Genomic DNA, 20,192 nt, shown 5'->3' on the forward strand with positions numbered 1-20,192 from the left:
ACTTTACTTAGAACCCTGAAATTTAGTATTTTAATTGTGTTTAGTTTGGAAGTGACCAAATCAGCAATAGCAGGAACAATAAGAAAACTAATGCAGAAACCACACAAATCACAAAAACACAATCATTATTCCTTTAGGATAAACCTAAACTCTATAAACTAAGGAAGCAAAAAAAAAAAAAAAAAAAAAAAAAAAAAAAACCAAGCCCACATACCACGACAGCTATAGTTTCATTTCTCTGCACATTTCATTTCTCGAAACTCACAAAGTGGCTTTGCTGCCTTGCACAGCTGTGTGTTGCAGACAAAAGCGTTTTGTTATGGTTGCAAAATGGGAAGTGTCTTTATTTAAATAATTATTAAAGGCAAAGCTGTTTGTACCTGCACAAAATAGGAACCAGCAGGGTTATTCCATGAAACATTATGATCAGAGTCACTAAAACAAGAATGGTTTTAAATAAAGCATTCACTAAATTAAACTCCTGGAAACTTTTACATATATAGCATCATATGTTTAAAAAAAAAAGCCTCTCATGTTCAGTCTCTGCACTGGGTCTGGTGTTCAGAGGGAGCTGTTCAGCCAAGAGAGAGAGGTCTGACTTCTCTCTTCCTGGAATGTTATTTAATGTTACTGGTCTGAGAAGCCATTTGAATTATCATGAAGGCACCTGAGTCACATTCTTACCGGATGATTAGATCACCATACAGAATTCAAAATGTTTGTCTGTATTTTGTCTGAGTGAAACGCATAGATTAATGCAATTTCAATGTCTGAAATGTGCAGATATGCATCTAAGTAGCTAAGTTTTAGGTTGCTGGAAATTATCAGAAATATAATGTACTTATTAAACGCTCGTTAATGTCACAGTTATATATAATGTTTTCAGGACATTTCATGTTTCTTGATGTATATGGCTTCATCTTGATATTTACATTTTTTCTCTTGAATTATGTTTTTATTATGTTTTCTATTATTTTGTAGAATTGTTATTTATGAATAATTGAATTTAGTCACCAAAATGTTGTTCTAATTGCAAATTACAGGATTACAGTGAACAGTGACAGGAAAGTCATAACTCTTCAGTATATTTTAGTTTAATCATTTAATAACCTGAAACATGTAAATGTGGCAAATATACAATAAAATAAAATAAAATAAAATAAAAGAAGGCAGGCAAAAAAACAGATTTTCTACAATTCCAGATACACGTTTCGTGACGTGGTTTGTTGTGTAAACTATTTATTATTAAGTAAAAAAATCACAGTCATTTAGCGGTTGTTAAAATGTGTTAAACTTGCAAATGTACGATGATTAACTCATAAATCATAACACACTGTTCTCCACTGCATAAGCTGCAGTTATAGGTTAAAAATATCAGTATAGGTACTGGGAGAATATACTTGCGGTATGTAGAGTAGTAGCAGTCAGAAGTTGGGTAATTCAAAACACTGGGGGGAAGATTAATAATGTGACACCGTTACCATGGAGCCCTAACCACTACACACGGACTTTCAGGAAGAAATAGGTTTGTTTGTCTTCCTGTCGTCTTTTAGTTACTGTGTGAAACTAACATTTATAAAACAGAAGAGAAAAACGCTTAGTCTAACCGCTAACAGAAAAAAACAAAACAAAAACGACCGAAATTTTGTATTTGCTGGGAAACTTCCTGTTCACCGACGCTACTTGCTGTTTATTAAAAGTGATACATGCGTTTATCACTTTAGTTGTTAATATAATGATGTTTTTCGCTATTCAGACAGGAAAACATACGCATGGACTCGGAGTATTTAAAAAGAAACCTGGGTCAGTGCCTGGCGGACGGCCTGGCTGAAGTGGCCGAGCAGCGACCTGTGAACCCGATCCTGTATCTGGCTCACTGGCTTTACAAGTACAGCTCAAACCGTGAATACCAAACAGAGGTGAGCTCTTCTTTTATTCATTACTGTACCTGTTACAGTTTACAAGTCATGCTATCTTATGACAACACAGTCAGAAAAAATACTTGAATCAAAAGATGAGTAAATCGGGGCATTAATAGGGGGGAAAGCCAGACAGATCTAATTTTTGCATATATTTCTGGTTATTTGTTATAAGTGTTGGAGACTCAAGATTATGATCAGTGCCACTAAGAAACAATTTTAAAAAAAAATTGAGAATCGTGGAAGAAAAAAATTCCCTGATAATAGTCGCTGTTTTGTTGTCCTGTCAGTAGGGGGTAGCATGCACAACTTATTGTCTAATATGAGGCTCAGCCTTTGTCACAGTGCAGCGAACGTGAATGACAACCTTTTAAGTTTGGGAATTAAATTGTGGTTTAAGTGCTGTTAACGCCAAAGGTCTAGCGTAGACCTCTGCAGTTACTAACCCATAGCGTTGGTGACTCTTGCTCTGTGGCTGAGCTGCTGTGGTTCTGTCCATATCGTGTACAGGAGACCAGCCCTGTGCTGTATAATAACAGGTGCAACACCATTAACTTACAAAATATAATGCTTGGTGTGATCATCCGAAGCAATACTAATTTGAAATAAAAGTACTGAGTTAATGCAGTTCTGCAGTCTGTTTTGATATGGATGTTTGGCTTGGTGACATCTCCACAATTTTTAAAACTGGAAATGAATTATTCGTCTTTTTAGACAAAAGACATTGAAGGTTCCGTTAACATTTATAACTCATTGTTTTGTATTTGTCCTACCACTGTTAGTTGTATTGTTCACAGCCTCAGTTGATAAACTTGGAAAATTTGGAAAAATTAATTTCCTTACATTGGGACAGCCCATAAAAAATGTGATTTTCTCCCATTTGACCCCTTCAGAATCAGCGGGGGGGTTCTTTTCTCTTTTTTTGTACTTTGTAACTTAAATTTGACCTTTATAATCTGAAAACTGTCCAAGTTAGAAGCCCTCAAAGTATTTTGAGTCAATTTTATTCCCACTCCAAGTGTCACAATCTAAAGCCAAATATGTCTTTGTGTTCTGTAACTAACAATGAGCATTAGTGTCATTTGTTTAAGAAGCTACAAGTGCTCAAATCTAAATTATTTTCAGTGGAGTAAACACTTGGAGTATTTTACAGTGTTGCACTATTAGCATTCATCAGCCTTATGTGGCAATATACGGTATTAAACAGAATCCAAATAGTTAAATTAGCACCATAATAACTACAAAAGTGTTGTAGTAAACAACAGCTGACAGTGAAACAGATGATTAGCTCTTGGAAGCTTCCACTGGCTGTTAAAGTGTGAGCAGTGAAACTATTTCTGCTCACACTACTAGTGCCTTAAAGCCTCTGTCCTTACATAGGTTTTAAGGGCTGATATAAAGGATAAAAGAGGCTTAGACAGTCTAAGCTTATCAGGCTGAAAGATTAAAAGCCTGTAAGAGCCAAGGTAACAAAAACCCAGTCACCTTTTTACCTTGACTCAGGAAGTACCAACAGATCCCTGCATGCCTATAGAGATCTACAGCCGCTTTAGGATTACAAGGAGTAAAAGGTCTAGGTGAAAGCTTTTTACCTCATAGTTAGAAGCGTCTTTGTTGTAACCACAATTTTATTTGTAGAAAAAGGCCAAACTGGCACTCCTGGAGAAAGAGCAGGCAAAGGCCAGAGAGGAGGAGTTACACCAGGCGAAGCTAAGGGAGGAGGAGCGAAAGGTCAGTGAGACCTGGGAGGAGTCGCAAACTACTTGTAAAACACAAAACTTTTAATCTAACCAAACATTTGTTTGTGTTTCTTACATCAAATTTTAAAAAATTAGTATGTGTTGAGATGTTTTATTTCTCCTGTTATCCTTTAAAATGACCAGTTGCTTATTTTCGTTTCAATCCTCTCCACTTGCTTCCAATTACTCCAAAACACTTTTAAGCAAATTGTTTAAAAGCATATAACATAAACACATCAACAGCTCTCTGAGAAGAAGCCCACAGATTCTGAAGCACCCACCGCAGCCACAACAGGAGTCGTTGAGGACAGCAAACCCGTACAAGATGAGAAATCAAACACACCCAATCTGGAAAACCAGCAAGGCGCAGAAGATCGCCAAACTGAAGTGCAGGAAAATGTCACTGAAAAGGAGGTGATAAGAATTAAAAAAATATGAGTGCCTCTGGAGGTGGTGGCAATCTCTGTGATATTTTCTGATTGTCCCTTTCATTTCTGTGGTTTTTGGTTTTGAGCCATGAGTGCTTCTGGGGTTTTTTTTCTTTGGTGATGGGTCAGTCTACCAAGCTCACTCTAAAACTGCATGACTTGCATCGTATGGTTTTTGAAAGAAACTACAAATCACTGACTATAAATGGTTTGAGATCTGCCAGGTGGACATCACAGATAAAGCAGCAACCACTCCAGAGCCACCTGAAGGAAAACCTGCAGAGGTCAGTCATTCTTACCTATCTGAGGGGCAGGGCACAGAGGTCAAAGAGGAGTCTGAAGAGAAGCCTGATGAAAAAACTGAAGTGGAGACAAGGATGGAGCAAATAGAAGAAAAAACAGAAATAGAGCCAAGTACGAATAGTGTTGAGGAAAAAACTGAAGAGGAGGAGAAGGAAGGAATTACCAGCCAAAAAGAAGAGAAGGAAGGTGACCAAGATGAGGATAAGGTCAGGAGAAATTTTGTCGTATTTGCCTGGATAATGTAAGAAATATCATTAAACAGGGGTCAAACACTGTCAATAAAGAAATGGCACAACCTGATTTTGTTTGTGGTGCTAAAATGGTTTAGTTAGTAATTGTGGCTCTTATCTGCTTTGCAGGAGGTTGATCAATCTGAAACTGCTGAACCTGAGAAGACTGGCCCACTACAGTCAACTCTCACACAAGATGGGAGTGATTCAAAATCAAATGAAACAGAAGATCAATACAGCAAGCAAAGTCCTCCTGACCTTGACTCTCACAACACAGAAAAGGTGAAGCGGGTGAAATGCAGACTGTGCGTTGAGGATTCAGTTTGGCACATATTCAGATCGAAGAGGCAAGAGGTGCAGGCTCAAGTTCAAGAAAAGATGAAGGACAGATCAGCAGAGTGGTGAGGTAGATTTGAAGATGAGTTAAAGTTCAGGCCAGAGGAGGACAGAGGAGACAAGGAACACAAATAAAGATGAGAAGAGCAAGAGTTTTCTGAGACAACACAGTCAGACTGAGCACAGGTAGAAACACAGAATTATTATGTTCTCCATAATCTAATCTGCTTTACTTTTCCTTTACCATAAGGCCCATGAAGAAGAAACTGGCAAACCTGAAGATGCCATCCAAGTGGAGCCAGCTTCAGCTCCACAGAGAGAGAACATCGAACCTGAGAAGACATCTGAATCTGAACAGGAGGCACAGGAATCAGGAATTCTCCTGGACCAAGAAAAGGTGGCATGACCTTCTTTTGAATCCACAATGTTTCCCTTTAATACTTTGCTCATTTTTTAAACATTGATGTAGAAAATTTGCCCAGGGGAAGCAGCACTTTTGGGTTTCAGAATCAAAGGTCTGTTCAAAAGCTGGAAATAATAAAACAAGGCTTAACCAGAACTTTTCTGGCCTCAGGCAGGTGATGAAGAACTGAAGAGCAAAAGCACTGATTCCTCACCTCCAGCTGAGGTTGAGGTAACAGCAGAGGAAATGATGCAGCGCGGGGAACCTGAGAGTTCACAAGAGGAACCTGAAAAGTCTCCGTCTAACGAGGAAGACTCCCAGGAGAAGGTTGACCTGAGTGAATGCGTTACTCATCTATTGGTTCTCAAACTTTTTCTTGCGAGCACCCAGCAAATATGTTTGGTTTCTAGCGATTACAAAATATCCCGTTTCAATTTTAGTGAAATAAAATATAGCATGATCATATAATTTTTTTCTAAATCATTGGAATATCATTCCCACTCTCTGGTCATTTAGGGACCACCTCCAGGGTCTCTGTGTTTGAGAACCAGTGTCTACATCTATATTCTGACAAGTGTGATATATATATTTTTTTTTTTTTACTTAATACTGATTAATTTGTAACTCAGCTTTGTTTGCTTTTCAGGACCAAGAAGAGGAAGAAGACCAAGCTTGATCACATCACATGTCCGAGCTTTTACCGAAGCTGAAATCATAAATGGTTACTAATGTGTAAATAAGAAAATACACAATAAATAGTGAGCCAACATAATTTATTATTGTTTATTCATTTGTCCTTTTTTGTTTTTGCATAGCGTTAAAGATCCCCTCTAGACATTTTTAAAAGTTATGAAAACAACCCAGTCCACGTGCTTGTTTCCACATCACACTTGTGTAAGTAGCACAGTTGGCTTCCAGTCACGTTGCAGTGTCCAAAATCCCAATGGCACATCCACATGTTAAACTGAGATTAAAGGTGATTCCACATAAACTGTCCCCCCCCCCCCCCCCCCCCTTTTAGCAGGTGAATTTAAAATCAGCCTTAACTCAAACTTTGTGCAGAGCTAATGGAATGTGGAGTGACATACAAGCAAATAAAGAAAACCATTAATGTGATAGTCTGCTTCTTCAACCCACATTAGAGCAGACAATAGCTGAAACTGTAACTAGCTTTTATAGTAGTAATGATAATATAAGTTTGCATTAGCTTTTATTGATCCTGTTATAGAAATGCTTGATTGTGTAAGCGTGCAAAGTAATTCTCGTCATGGCTGGCATTTCGACTGGATGACGCTGCAGTTTCCAGGCTGTTGAGTGACCTTTAGCCTGGAGGAGGAGGAGGGCAAAGTTTGGTGCATATGACTGGTTTGTATTGAATGTTTCCGCATCTGCGTTCCCCTTCTCGTCGCTGATGAAATACAGCTGTATTCAATCTGATCAGTATCTGCACCCAAGAGAGGCTGGGTTTGGGAAACGCTGGCAGATCAGCTGGAGTTGGAATTTAAATGCGCGTTTGAACGCGGCGCTGTCGAGAGTGCGCAACAACAGCGGAGCTGAGATGCTTTAATCAAGAACGGGCTGCAAAAAGAGGCTGTAATGGAACTCGTAACCAATGTTGTGGCCACTGTCGGTGGCCTCGTTACCGGTGTAATGAATTTCTTCACTGACAGATTTCTCACACCGCCGCTGGAAGCAACTCTCAAATATTTAGAGGAGGCTGAACTCAAGACCACGAAGGGAGGTGAGTCATATCTGTGTTTACCCAAAGAAACCATGTAATTATAAAAATAGTTTGTTTTAAAATCGTTTTTCCCTCCCTGCTCGGATTTGTTACGCATTTAGCCTGTTGCTAAACTTTTACCCTTTCACCTAATCTCTTTCCTTAGAAATAAAGACGTTCAAAGCCAAGTCTCTGTGGGAAAAGTCTGGAGCAGTTATCATGGCAGTCCGGCGTCCTGGATGATTTTTGTGCAGAGAGGTATTGTTCCAGTGACAGTTGGCTATCATAAACTATTGGCTTATTACTTTAAGCCCTTTGGTTTTGCCTGCTACACAAAAGAGAAAGTTTGCCATACACATATTTTCCATTTCTTGTCAATTGTAACCAAAAGGCAACATAGGGGGATGAATAAGGGAATGGATAACTTATACAACATCAAACATTTGGTCTCAGTTCAGGTATGGTGATTAAAATGATACAAACTATGAAAATGTCTGCACTGGAGGTGCAAAGTGGCTCTCAAATGCTGTGAAGTTCAGTCTTCATATAAAGTACCTACATACTCTACAACTATGTCTGCCTCTTGTAACTTGAGCTCTTGAGTGTGGATTTGCATAGCATAAATCTGAGGTAGTTCTGGAGTATTTTAACCTGGTGTGGTTATAATCCTCTAAATCTAAGCTATAAAAGGCACGAGGATGTATATGTAAATCAGTAGCTCACCTTGCCCCCAGAAGTGTCTCAGTATATTTTATTTTTCCCCGTCAGAGAGGGCACATAATTGCAGTGCATCCACCTGACTTTGCTCTATTACATGAAATTGGCCTGAAAATTAAGTGTGGTCAAATAAGTATTTAGATTGAATTAACAGAAAGTCATAATCCTCCTGTAATAATACAATAAAGTGCCCAAAGTACTGTTGCAGGACCCCACAATCCCTGCTTACCACACAAAATATGGGCAGTGTGCATATAATGAATACAACATGACCCCTCAATTGTACCTTTCCGTTTGTAACTGCAGTTGCTAGCTGTTAAGATTCTTAATGCTCTTTGGCTGCAGGAAGCTGCAGAGCTGTCCTCTCTGAAACCTCAGCTGGATGAACTCGGGATTCCTCTGTACGCTGTTGTAAAGGAAGATGTTGGCACAGAGGTCAAGAACTTCAGGCCATACTTTCAGGGGGAAGTCTTCTTGGATGAAAAGGTCAATTTTCCTCTAATGAACTGTTCTACCATGGTCAAAAGTTATCTGCAAACTACATTTGGCCTGTTTTTAAGCATAACTACTTCCAAATACACTTGGACCCATTTAGAGTGTGTGAAAAATCCCTTTAGGTCTGCATGAATTAACAAAGCATTCTGATATGCTTGCAGAGACGTTTTTATGGGCCTCGTGAGCGGAAGCTGGGTCTCCTGGCATTCCTGCGTGTTGGAGTGTGGATGAATGGCGTAAGGGCTTTCAGGAATGGCTTTGTGGGAAATGTTCTCGGAGAGGGTTTTGTCCTTGGTGGGGTCTTTGTCATCGGGCAAGGACAGCAGGTAAAAATTTCACATTAATCCAATGTCATTGGAATGGTTCTAATATATTGCAATACAAATTTCTTAAGAAGAGTGAAGCCATCATACTAGAAAATGTTTAGTATCGCTTGTCTGTTTGTCCTGCAGGGAATACTTTTGGAACACAGAGAGATTGAGTTTGGAGATAAAGTCAACATTGAAGATGTCCTCCAAGCTGTCAGAAAAATACCACAGGAACTACAGTCTTTGGAGAAGAAATAATTCTTTGTATTACTCGTGTTTTTGAACATCTCATAAAATTAACAAACACCTTTCAGATAACATAAAATTTACAGCACTGTCTAAATATATGGTATAGAAATTTAAAATTTCTTTCAAACGAGGAAATTTGTACATTTGATAGTTTGCCTGTCTCTTTAAGATAAGGATGCATTTTGCAGTATGACTGTTTTTAAGAGTCTGAGTGTGTTAATGATGGCCTGTCTTTAAACTCTATAGAAGAAGCAGACCTGATGCTTAATGCTCATTTTCTTAAAACTCTGATACCACTATGCTGTCCTGGAAGTAATGAGGCTAATCTTTTGAACAATAAAATACATTTCGGTGCTCGGCAGATTTGTATTCTTTTTGTTTTTTCTCTATGCATTGAAGTTATTCAGTAGCTGGACTGATACCAGGGTGGGTGGAGGGTGGAACCATTTTCAGAGCCAAGATCATCATCTATGATAAGTCTTATTTCCTGTTGAGTTCTCTCTTATTAAGTTATGAGAACTATCGAAGTCACTTTGTACTTTAACTTTGCAAGAAGCACAGTTCAGAAAGCATCTTTGAGTCTTGTGTTCAGAAAGACTTCATTTTCTCCTGGATGATGTTCTATTTTTTTTTTCCTTTAACATTTTTATTAAGACTATAAAATATGAGCATTTTAGTTTACTGCAGATATTCATCTGCCTAGAGGGACATGAGCTTGACTTGACATGAAGGCTGTGGTCCTTTAAAACATGTTTTGTAATCTACTTGTGTTGGTTTTAGAAATCAATTACAAAGCAGGTTACACAACCTGATATACTGGATAAGCTCAGGAGATTGGGGGGGAAAAAATCAAACTTATGAAACTCAAACATTAAAAAGCATTGGTTAGATACAGCCTTGCTACACAGTGTTATAGTCTTACAAATTTAGTTTTGGGTGTAGGCATCTGTACCTTTTGAAAAACACCATTGAGTGGTACATTGCCAGAATAAAATGGAAAAATATTGCCTTCACACATGAAATGTTAAATTTGCTCTTTGGAAACTGGAGTTTTGCTTAGGTCTGTTTTAATTATGCAGGGATTCTGGATTTGGTATTTAATTAGTATTTTGGTGTGCTGTATTGTTGGATTAGGCTTACCTTTTAGTATTTTGTTTCTCAAAAGAAGTCTTTTATCCATCTTGAGATGACTGACTTTTCTCTCTGTTCCCATTCAGCTTTCTTAAATCCTGAAAGGGGATGTGTTTAATGTGTCTCTTTACCTGTAGCAACTTTAGCTTATTCTAGATAAAGTCAGAACCCTCTCACTGGAGGAACTGGTTACCCTAATATTCACACAGATGTTCACCCCCCTGTTCTTGTCTGAAGAACTTAAGAGGAGAAATGTTTGGAAAAAAAAAGAATATCAAGTAAGTTAGGGGTCTACTGTCTATTTAAAAACCAAACATTACCCAAAATCTAAATAAAATGCATTGTATATGCTTTGAGGAGTGGAGCTGTGGCTCTGGTAGCGAGGAAACTTGGTTTAGCCCTGTGCAGAGAGGAAAATTACATGAATACATTTCAGTTTAAAGATATAATTCACATTTTTTAGATCTATTCAGTATTGTTTGTGGGAGTTGTGTTGAAAACCTTTGATATTAGATATTTCAAGGTCAGGACTGTTCGCCTCCCAACACAACCAAATTGTACTGAAGCAGCCTATTTGTGTTTTTGCATGGAGGGCCAATCATGGGTGTATCACTAGGTCTAGTCAGATGTTTAGTAATGGATTTTGGTTTTACACTTGATTTTTATCTGTCTTGTCATCAGAGAATATGCTTGTCTTTTGATTTTTATTATGTAAAATGTCTGTTTTGTAAACGTTTTCTAGAATTTTTACTTACTTTATATTATTCCACACATCAAACAAAAACTTCCCCTACAGACTGTTTCTGCCAAACCTGCAAACTTGGTAACTTTGGACCGTTACAGTTGAGAATTTGAAGGAAAACATATTAACTAACAATTTGAAACCAGTTTATGGGGGTAAGTTTCATGAAGATTGAACCAGTCGTCTAGCAGGAGTTCAGGAATAAACATTCAGATATGCATAAGGTACGATCATTGCAGTATAAGATGATACATAAAAACACAGCTGTAAGAATGCAACCACAGGTTTGTGAACACTAAGTTACAGTGGCAGTACTAACTGTGTGACGTTAGGAATATCAACCATAACCATGACCCAAATTTAAGCCCAGCTTTACCAGATCAGCAGACCAGTTTTTATTCCACTGAAATCTGTGACATTCAAGAAGCTTCTTCATTAGTCTGTTAAAGTGATGATGTTGGGCTAACTTTTGCGTTAACTCAATTTTTATGTTCATTTTCTCACAGTAGTTTGCCAGTAAGATTCAGTCATCTGACCCGCACAAACACCACAGTTGCACTCACATCACAGTCACCGCTTTGACAGCTTCTATTCTGCAGCATCATCTACACCTCACTTCTATGGAAGAGAAACAATGACTTCAGTATTATTTAGAAAAATAATACAAATATTTAATGTAATATTTCAAGTATATGCCGACATGAAAATTTTTTTATTTATACAAAAAAAAGTTAAGGTATAATGATAAATATTATGAGAGTAGTAAACACCTCCAAGCCTTTCATTCATTTAATTTGCAGTGATTTCATTTGTGCATGAGGTCATGTTTTTTTTTTCTTCAGCAGAGACACTGAGATATCTTCCTGTGTTTGATCTTTGAACTATAACAGAAGTGACCCAGGATGTAATTCACCACATCCCAACAGATTTAAGACCCAAGTACAGCTACAAGGATGGGATTCAAACCCACGTGTGCAGCGCACAATAGACTAGTAGTCCGTCACCACAATCATCCCGTAGGGCAATCCCAAAAAGTTGATTTTGTTAAACTGGACAAAGGTTGGGAGAAAACTTTCTTCACTCATCTTCAGTCTCAATGTACCTTTCCTCAACCTTATAAACAGGACATTTGCATAATGACTGAGACATTGATCAATAACCACTGATCAATGAGAATTAACAATTGGCCGTGAGTACCATTCACAGAGAGTTCTCATTTTCTCTTCAAACTATGCACATACACAGGCACGCAGGAACAAGGTTACAGAAATATGCTGTGAAATGAATTATTCCCCCTAAAAAGATCTCATTACTATGTCTATAAAATACTGACATTGTACCTCAGTGCTAAAACCTTGTAAAAATACATATATATACACAATACATATATGTATATAAATATATATATACACACATATATATGTATATACATATATATATATATACATACATATATATATATGCATACATACATACATACATACATACATACATACGTATGTATATATATATATATATATATATATATATATGTATATATATGTATATATATATATATATATATATATATATATATATATATATATATATATATATATATATATATATATCTGTGTGTGTGTGTGTGTGTGTGTGTGTGTGTGTGTGTGTGTGTGTGTGTGTGTACTGTATGTATTTCTGTTGTACTGACAATGCTAATGACATTTTTATTTTCCTATTCAAAATTGAGTATCTGTCTAAGTATGCAATAAAGAAGATGTAATGCAGAGGTTGACATACTATGTTCTGTTCCTTGCTCAAGCTGTATTAATATATATTTGATGACACTACAGAGAATGAATTGTATGTAATAAATGTTGCTTTTCTGATAGCTGATATTTCTTGATTGTGTCACTGTATAAAATAAGCAGAGAAAATCTATGAGATAATAACCTAATAATCACATCAGATATTAGAGATTTGGCTTTTCTGACACATACTGACTGTATTCCTCACAGGACGAGAGAGCAGAAGAGATGATGAGTACAGCACATGGATGAGACAAAAAAGAAGGGTGAAGAGAAGGCAAACATCCAAAAGACAGCACACTTTCAAAGTGACCATTATGGCACAATAGAACCAGAAGCTTTGAGACCATCACTGGTATAAGAAAAAAATAAAAACAAACCTAAATACTGGCAACACAAACTCTCATATGTAACTACTTCATAAACATGAAGGTTTTAGTTTTTCTCTATCTCTGGATTAAAGCCACGGAATGTTGCATGTGCATGCTTTGACCCTCTGTGATGTCATCATCCTTTTGTTCCTTTGATGTCCCTAAAAGCTTAAATAGCCCAAATAAGTTCCAGTCTCATATCATTCCTTCCTGCTGCTTTCAAAGCAAGTGCACAGTTTGGCGTATATTTACCTGCTTTTCTTCACCTTGGACTTTATTCAAGCTCCAGAGGACGACAAGAAATACTTTTGCAATCAGAACTCACAGCAGTCCAACTAGAAATCCCAACAGTGAGTGGAGCAAGTGCCTTTCAGCCACTGCACAACCACTGGCTTTATTTAAACCCATTTGCTCTGCAAACATGGACAACATTTTTGGTGTGGCTCTCACATATGCTGTGGAAAATATTTTTCCACAAATTGCATCATATATAGCTAAAAAAGCTCTGCAACGATATACATCTGCGCAGGCATCGGCTCAGACAGAAAAAAATGTCAGATGCAACGATGATGATGAAGTGATCTATGAGAGTCATGGACCCAGTTCCATTGGTTTGCACTCTTGCAACGAAATGGCGCAAGAGAAACCTGAGCACAGAACAAAGGATTCTGCCATTTCAGAGCTCAAGCTTTCTCCCTGTGCACCCCCACGGCTAACTGTAAGAAGTATTTATGCCCTAAATAAGAGAGAATGGCTAAATATTGAATTCCTGGGTTCAGAGAAGACCAAACCTTTTGACAGCATGGGTCAAGCAAGAATGGCATCAATTTACTGGGCCCAGGAAAAAACTGTCACTGTTGTTTCTACTAGTAGGACAACAACTGACGATGACTTCTCAGTTTACTGGAGCCACGAGAGATCAATAATTATTTATTCCACAGCTAGGCGAGGAACTGTGTCTAATGATATGCTTCCTTGTCTTACTGATAAGCCATATGACCATGTCACCTCGCATTTGAGTGAAATTCAGTCCACTTCTGTGACTCATACATTGAAACCTGCCAGTGAAAGTTTTAAAGATGAACCAGAAGAAAAATCAGAACCCCAACCCGATTTTTCCAACACTGGCTATTGGTCCATAAATGACATGGCCTGGGAGAATGTGGAAAATATTTTTCCACATATTGTATCATATATAGCTGAAAAAGCTCACGAACGATATACATCTGTGCAGCCATCGGCTCAGACAGAAAAAAATGTCAGAAGCAACGATGGTGATGAGGTGATCTATGAGAGTCATGGACCCAGTTCCATTGGTTTGCACTCTTGCAGTGAAATGGCGCAAGAGAAACCTGAGCACAGAACAAAGGATTCTGCCATTTCAGAGCTCAAGCTTTCTCCCTGTGCACCCCCACGGCTAACTGTAAGAAGTATTTATGCCCTAAGTAAGAGAGAATGGCTAAATATTGAATTCCTGGGTTCAGAGAAGACCAAACCTTTTGACAGCATGGGTCAAGCAAGAATGGCATCAATTTACTGGGCCCAGGAAAAAACTGTCACTGTTGTTTCTACTAGTAGGACAACAACTGACGATGACTTCTCAGTTTACTGGAGCCACGAGAGATCAATAATTATTTATTCCACAGCTAGGCGAGGAACTGTGTCTAATGATATGCTTCCTTGTCTTACTGATAAGCCATATGACCATGTCACCTCGCATTTGAGTGAAATTCAGTCCACTTCTGTGACTCATACATTGAAACCTGCCAGTGAAAATTTTAAAGATGAACCAGAAGAAAAATCAGAATCCCAACCCGATTCTTCCTACACTGGCTATTGGTCCATAAATGACATGGCCTGGGAGAATGTGGAAATTCCTGAAACAGAGAATGGGTTTATTTACAGCACACTACACAGCATTGGGGCTGGTTTTCAAGCCGCCAGAAGAAGAGCTCAGGCTGCTATAACATGGCTCGGAACCAGACTTACAGCTCCAATTATGATTGTGATCTATATGTTCTACATGTTGTATCAAGTCTTTAAGAACACCGCAGCCCCATTTGTCAGGACCTTTTATTGGGCAAGAGACAGGATTCTGGTCATTTTTCAAGAAGCCAGAAGAAAATTTCAGATGCAACAACAAAATGAGACAGCTACAATGTGTGCACCGTTGAGATTTACAGTGGCTGCTTTCACTGTGATTTTCATGTTCTACATGTTCTATCCACTCTTTGAGACCCCAGCAGGTCCATTTCAAACAACCGCTTACTGGGCATCCGACTGGGTTCTGGCAGTTTTTAAAGAAGCCAGAAGAAAAAATCTATTGGGACAACAAATTGGGATAGCTACACTGTGGCCAACATTGAAAATTACAATAGCAGCTTTCACTGTGATCATTATGTTCTACATCCTCTATCAACTCTTTGTGAACATCGCAGCTGCATTTCTGACAACTGTTTACTGGGCAATAAACAGGATTCTGGCAATTTCTCGAGAAGCCAGAAGAAAAAATCTTATGAGGCAACAAATTGGGACAGCTATACAGTGGGCAACACTGCAAATTACAGTAGCTGCTTTCACTGTGGTCTTTATGTTCCACATGCTCTATCAACTCTTCGTGAGTGTCGCAGCTGCATTTCGGACAATTGTTTACTGGCCAATAAACTGGATTCTGGCAGTAATTCAAGCAGCCCAAAGAAAAATTCAGATTGGACAACTAATTGAGGCAGCTACAACCTGGGCAACATTGAGAATTACTGTGGCAGCTTTCACTGTGGTCTTTATGTTCCACATGTTCTATCAACTCTTCGTGAGAGTCGCAGCTGCATTTCGGACAATTATTTACTGGCCAATAGACTGGATTCTGGCAGTAATTCAAGCAGCCCGAAGAAAAATTCAGATTGGACAACTAATTGAGGCAGCTACTACCTGGGCAACATTGAGAATTACTGTGGCAGCTTTCACTGTGGTCTTTATGTTCCACATGTTCTATCAACTCTTTGTGAGTGTCGCAGCTGCATTTCGGACAATTGTTTACTGGCCAATAGACTGGATTCTGGCAGTAATTCAAGCAGCCCGAAGAAAAATTCAGATTGGACAACTAATTGAGGCAGCTACTACCTGGGCAACATTGAGAATTACTGTGGCAGCTTTCACTGTGGTCTTTATGTTCCACATGTTCTATCAACTCTTCGTGAGAGTCGCAGCTGCATTTCGGACAATTATTTACTGGCCAATAAACTGGATTCTGGCAGTAATTCAAGCAGCCCGAAGAAAAATTCAGATTGGACAACTAATTGAGGCAGCTACAACCTGGGCAACATTGAGAATTACTGTGGCAGCTTTCACTGTGGTCTTTATGTTCCACATGTTCTATCAACTCTTCGTGAGTGTCGCAGCTGCATTTCGGACAATTATTTACTGGCCAATAAACTGGATTCTGGCAGTAATTCAAGCAGCCCGAAGGAAAATTCAGATTGGACAACTAATTGAGGCAGCTACTACCTGGGCAACATTGAGAATTACTGTGGCAGCTTTCACTGTGGTCTTTATGTTCCACATGTTCTATCAACTCTTTGTGACTGTCGCAGCTGCATTTCGGACAATTATTTACTGGCCAATAAACTGGACTCTGGCAGTAATTCAAGCAGCCCGAAGAAAAATTCAGATTGGACAACTAATTGAGGCAGCTACAACCTGGGCAACATTGAGAATTACTGTGGCAGCTTTCACTGTGGTCTTTATGTTCCACATGTTCTATCAACTCTTCGTGAGTGTCGCAGCTGCATTTCGGACAATTATTTACTGGCCAATAAACTGGATTCTGGCAGTAATTCAAGCAGCCCAAAGAAAAATTCAGATTGGACAACTAATTGAGGCAGCTACAACCTGGGCAACATTGAGAATTACTGTGGCAGCTTTCACTGTGATCTTTATGTTCCACATGTTCTATCAACTCTTCGTGAGTGTCGCAGCTGCATTTCGGACAATTGTTTACTGGCCAATAGACTGGATTCTGGCAGTAATTCAAGCAGCCCGAAGAAAAATTCAGATTGGACAACTAATTGAGGCAGCTACAACCTGGGCAACATTGAGAATTACTGTGGCAGCTTTCACTGTGGTCTTTATGTTCCACATGTTCTATCAACTCTTCGTGAGTGTCGCAGCTGCATTTCGGACAATTGTTTACTGGCCAATAGACTGGATTCTGGCAGTAATTCAAGCAGCCCAAAGAAAAATTCAGATTGGACAACTAATTGAGGCAGCTACAACCTGGGCAACATTGAGAATTACTGTGGCAGCTTTCACTGTGGTCTTTATGTTCCACATGTTCTATCAACTCTTCGTGAGTGTCGCAGCTGCATTTCGGACAATTGTTTACTGGCCAATAGACTGGATTCTGGCAGTAATTCAAGCAGCCCAAAGAAAAATTCAGATTGGACAACTAATTGAGGCAGCTACTACCTGGGCAACATTGAGAATTACTGTGGCAGCTTTCACTGTGGTCTTTATGTTCCACATGTTCTATCAACTCTTCGTGAGTGTCGCAGCTGCATTTCGGACAATTGTTTACTGGCCAATAGACTGGATTCTGGCAGTAATTCAAGCAGCCCAAAGAAAAATTCAGATTGGACAACTAATTGAGGCAGCTACAACCTGGGCAACATTGAGAATTACTGTGGCAGCTTTCACTGTGGTCTTTATGTTCCACATGTTCTATCAACTCTTCGTGAGTGTCGCAGCTGCATTTCGGACAATTATTTACTGGCCAATAAACTGGATTCTGGCAGTAATTCAAGCAGCCCGAAGAAAAATTCAGATTGGACAACTAATTGAGGCAGCTACAACCTGGGCAACATTGAGAATTACTGTGGCAGCTTTCACTGTGGTCTTTATGTTCCACATGTTCTATCAACTCTTCGTGAGTGTCGCAGCTGCATTTCGGACAATTATTTACTGGCCAATAAACTGGATTCTGGCAGTAATTCAAGCAGCCCAAAGAAAAATTCAGATTGGACAACTAATTGAGGCAGCTACTACCTGGGCAACATTGAGAATTACTGTGGCAGCTTTCACTGTGGTCTTTATGTTCCACATGTTCTATCAACTCTTCGTGAGTGTCGCAGCTGCATTTCGGACAATTGTTTACTGGCCAATAGACTGGATTCTGGCAGTAATTCAAGCAGCCCAAAGAAAAATTCAGATTGGACAACTAATTGAGGCAGCTACAACCTGGGCAACATTGAGAATTACTGTGGCAGCTTTCACTGTGGTCTTTATGTTCCACATGTTCTATCAACTCTTCGTGAGTGTCGCAGCTGCATTTCGGACAATTATTTACTGGCCAATAAACTGGATTCTGGCAGTAATTCAAGCAGCCCGAAGAAAAATTCAGATTGGACAACTAATTGAGGCAGCTACAACCTGGGCAACATTGAGAATTACTGTGGCAGCTTTCACTGTGGTCTTTATGTTCCACATGTTCTATCAACTCTTCGTGAGTGTCGCAGCTGCATTTCGGACAATTATTTACTGGCCAATAAACTGGATTCTGGCAGTAATTCAAGCAGCCCAAAGAAAAATTCAGATTGGACAACTAATTGAGGCAGCTACTACCTGGGCAACATTGAGAATTACTGTGGCAGCTTTCACTGTGGTCTTTATGTTCCACATGTTCTATCAACTCTTCGTGAGTGTCGCAGCTGCATTTCGGACAATTGTTTACTGGCCAATAGACTGGATTCTGGCAGTAATTCAAGCAGCCCAAAGAAAAATTCAGATTGGACAACTAATTGAGGCAGCTACTACCTGGGCAACATTGAGAATTACTGTGGCAGCTTTCACTGTGGTCTTTATGTTCCACATGTTCTATCAACTCTTCGTGAGTGTCGCAGCTGCATTTCGGACAATTATTTACTGGCCAATAAACTGGATTCTGGCAGTAATTCAAGCAGCCCAAAGAAAAATTCAGATTGGACAACTAATTGAGGCAGCTACAACCTGGGCAACATTGAGAATTACTGTGGCAGCTTTCACTGTGGTCTTTATGTTCCACATGTTCTATCAACTCTTCGTGAGTGTCGCAGCTGCATTTCGGACAATTATTTACTGGCCAATAAACTGGATTCTGGCAGTAATTCAAGCAGCCCGAAGAAAAATTCAGATTGGACAACTAATTGAGGCAGCTACAACCTGGGCAACATTGAGAATTACTGTGGCAGCTTTCACTGTGGTCTTTATGTTCCACATGTTCTATCAACTCTTCGTGAGTGTCGCAGCTGCATTTCGGACAATTATTTACTGGCCAATAAACTGGATTCTGGCAGTAATTCAAGCAGCCCGAAGAAAAATTCAGATTGGACAACTAATTGAGGCAGCTACTACCTGGGCAACATTGAGAATTACTGTGGCAGCTTTCAATGTGGTCTTTATGTTCCACATGTTCTATCAACTCTTCGTGAGTGTCGCAGCTGCATTTCGGACAATTGTTTACTGGCCAATAAACTGGATTCTGGCAGTAATTCAAGCAGCCCAAAGAAAAATTCAGATTTGACAACTAATTGAGGCAGCTACAACCTGGGCAACATTGAGAATTACTGTGGCAGCTTACACTGTGATCTTTATGTTCCACATGCTCTATCAACTCTTCGTGAGTGTCGCAGCTGCATTTCGGTCAATTGTTTACTGGCCAATAAACTGGATTCTGGCAGTAATTCAAGCAGCCCAAAGAAAAATTCAGATTGGACAACTAATTGAGGCAGCTACAACCTGGGCAACATTGAGAATTACTGTGGCAGCTTTCACTGTGATCTTTATGTTCCACATCCTCTATCAAGTCTTTTTGGACGTCGCAGCTGCGTTTCGGACAATTATTTATTGGTCAATAGAGTGGATTCTGGCAGTGGTTCAAGCAGCCCGAAGAAAAATTCAGATTGGACAACTAATTGAGGCAGCTACAACCTGGACAACATTGAGAATTACTGTGGCAGCTTACACTGTGATCTTTATGCTCCACATGTTCTATCAACTCATTGAGAAGGTCACAGCTGCAACTTTTTACTCAGCAATAGACTGAATTCTGACAGTTTTTCAAGAAGCCAAAAGAAGAATTCAGATGGATAACGAATTTGGGCAGCTATAACATCAACAATACCCAAGATTTCACTCTACCATAGTCATAGTCCTCCACCCCTTTTCTTTTTTTCCCCTCTTTCCTCTCACTCCCAACCAGTCACGGCAGAAGGCTGCCCCTCCCTGAGCCGGGTTCTGCTGGAGTTTTCTTCCTGTTAAAAGGGAGTTTTTACTCCCCACTGT

General features: G+C 39.2%; 1 protein-coding gene and 1 pseudogene across 2 annotated transcripts; both read left to right on the forward strand.

The window, feature by feature from the left end:
- Positions 1-1,481: 1,481 nt before the first annotated feature.
- Positions 1,482-6,082, forward strand: dydc2 (DPY30 domain containing 2). 2 transcript variants are annotated; one of them, XM_063482144.1, is made up of 9 exons: positions 1,482-1,525; positions 1,757-1,919; positions 3,558-3,650; positions 3,902-4,072; positions 4,311-4,595; positions 4,749-4,901; positions 5,206-5,352; positions 5,530-5,685; positions 6,005-6,082. In XM_063482144.1, the coding sequence occupies exons 2-9, from the start codon at positions 1,773-1,775 to the stop codon at positions 6,032-6,034; spliced, it is 1,182 nt and encodes a 393-aa protein (XP_063338214.1). In that variant the 5' UTR covers positions 1,482-1,525; positions 1,757-1,772; the 3' UTR covers positions 6,035-6,082. The 2 variants fall into 2 exon arrangements, with proteins under 2 accessions (XP_063338214.1, XP_063338215.1); XM_063482145.1 differs by lacking the exon at positions 3,902-4,072.
- Positions 6,083-6,733: 651 nt separating this feature from the next.
- Positions 6,734-9,208, forward strand: LOC134633070 (peroxiredoxin-like 2A; annotated as a pseudogene).
- The last annotated feature ends 10,984 nt before the right edge of the window (positions 9,209-20,192 follow it).

The sequence above is a fragment of the Pelmatolapia mariae genome, linkage group LG8 (genome assembly GCF_036321145.2).
Source record: "Pelmatolapia mariae isolate MD_Pm_ZW linkage group LG8, Pm_UMD_F_2, whole genome shotgun sequence".
In the NCBI taxonomy this organism is placed as follows: Eukaryota; Metazoa; Chordata; class Actinopteri; order Cichliformes; family Cichlidae; genus Pelmatolapia; species Pelmatolapia mariae.

Bases quoted from the DNA above. Each gene is read 5' to 3' on its own strand.
- dydc2 (XM_063482144.1), top strand. From the start codon at position 1,773: ATGGACTCGGAGTATTTAAAAAGAAACCTGGGTCAGTGCCTGGCGGAC. The intron at 3,651-3,901 runs GTCAGTGAGACC...ACACATCAACAG, and splicing joins TAAGGGAGGAGGAGCGAAAG to CTCTCTGAGAAGAAGCCCAC. The intron at 4,596-4,748 runs GTCAGGAGAAAT...TCTGCTTTGCAG, and splicing joins GTGACCAAGATGAGGATAAG to GAGGTTGATCAATCTGAAAC.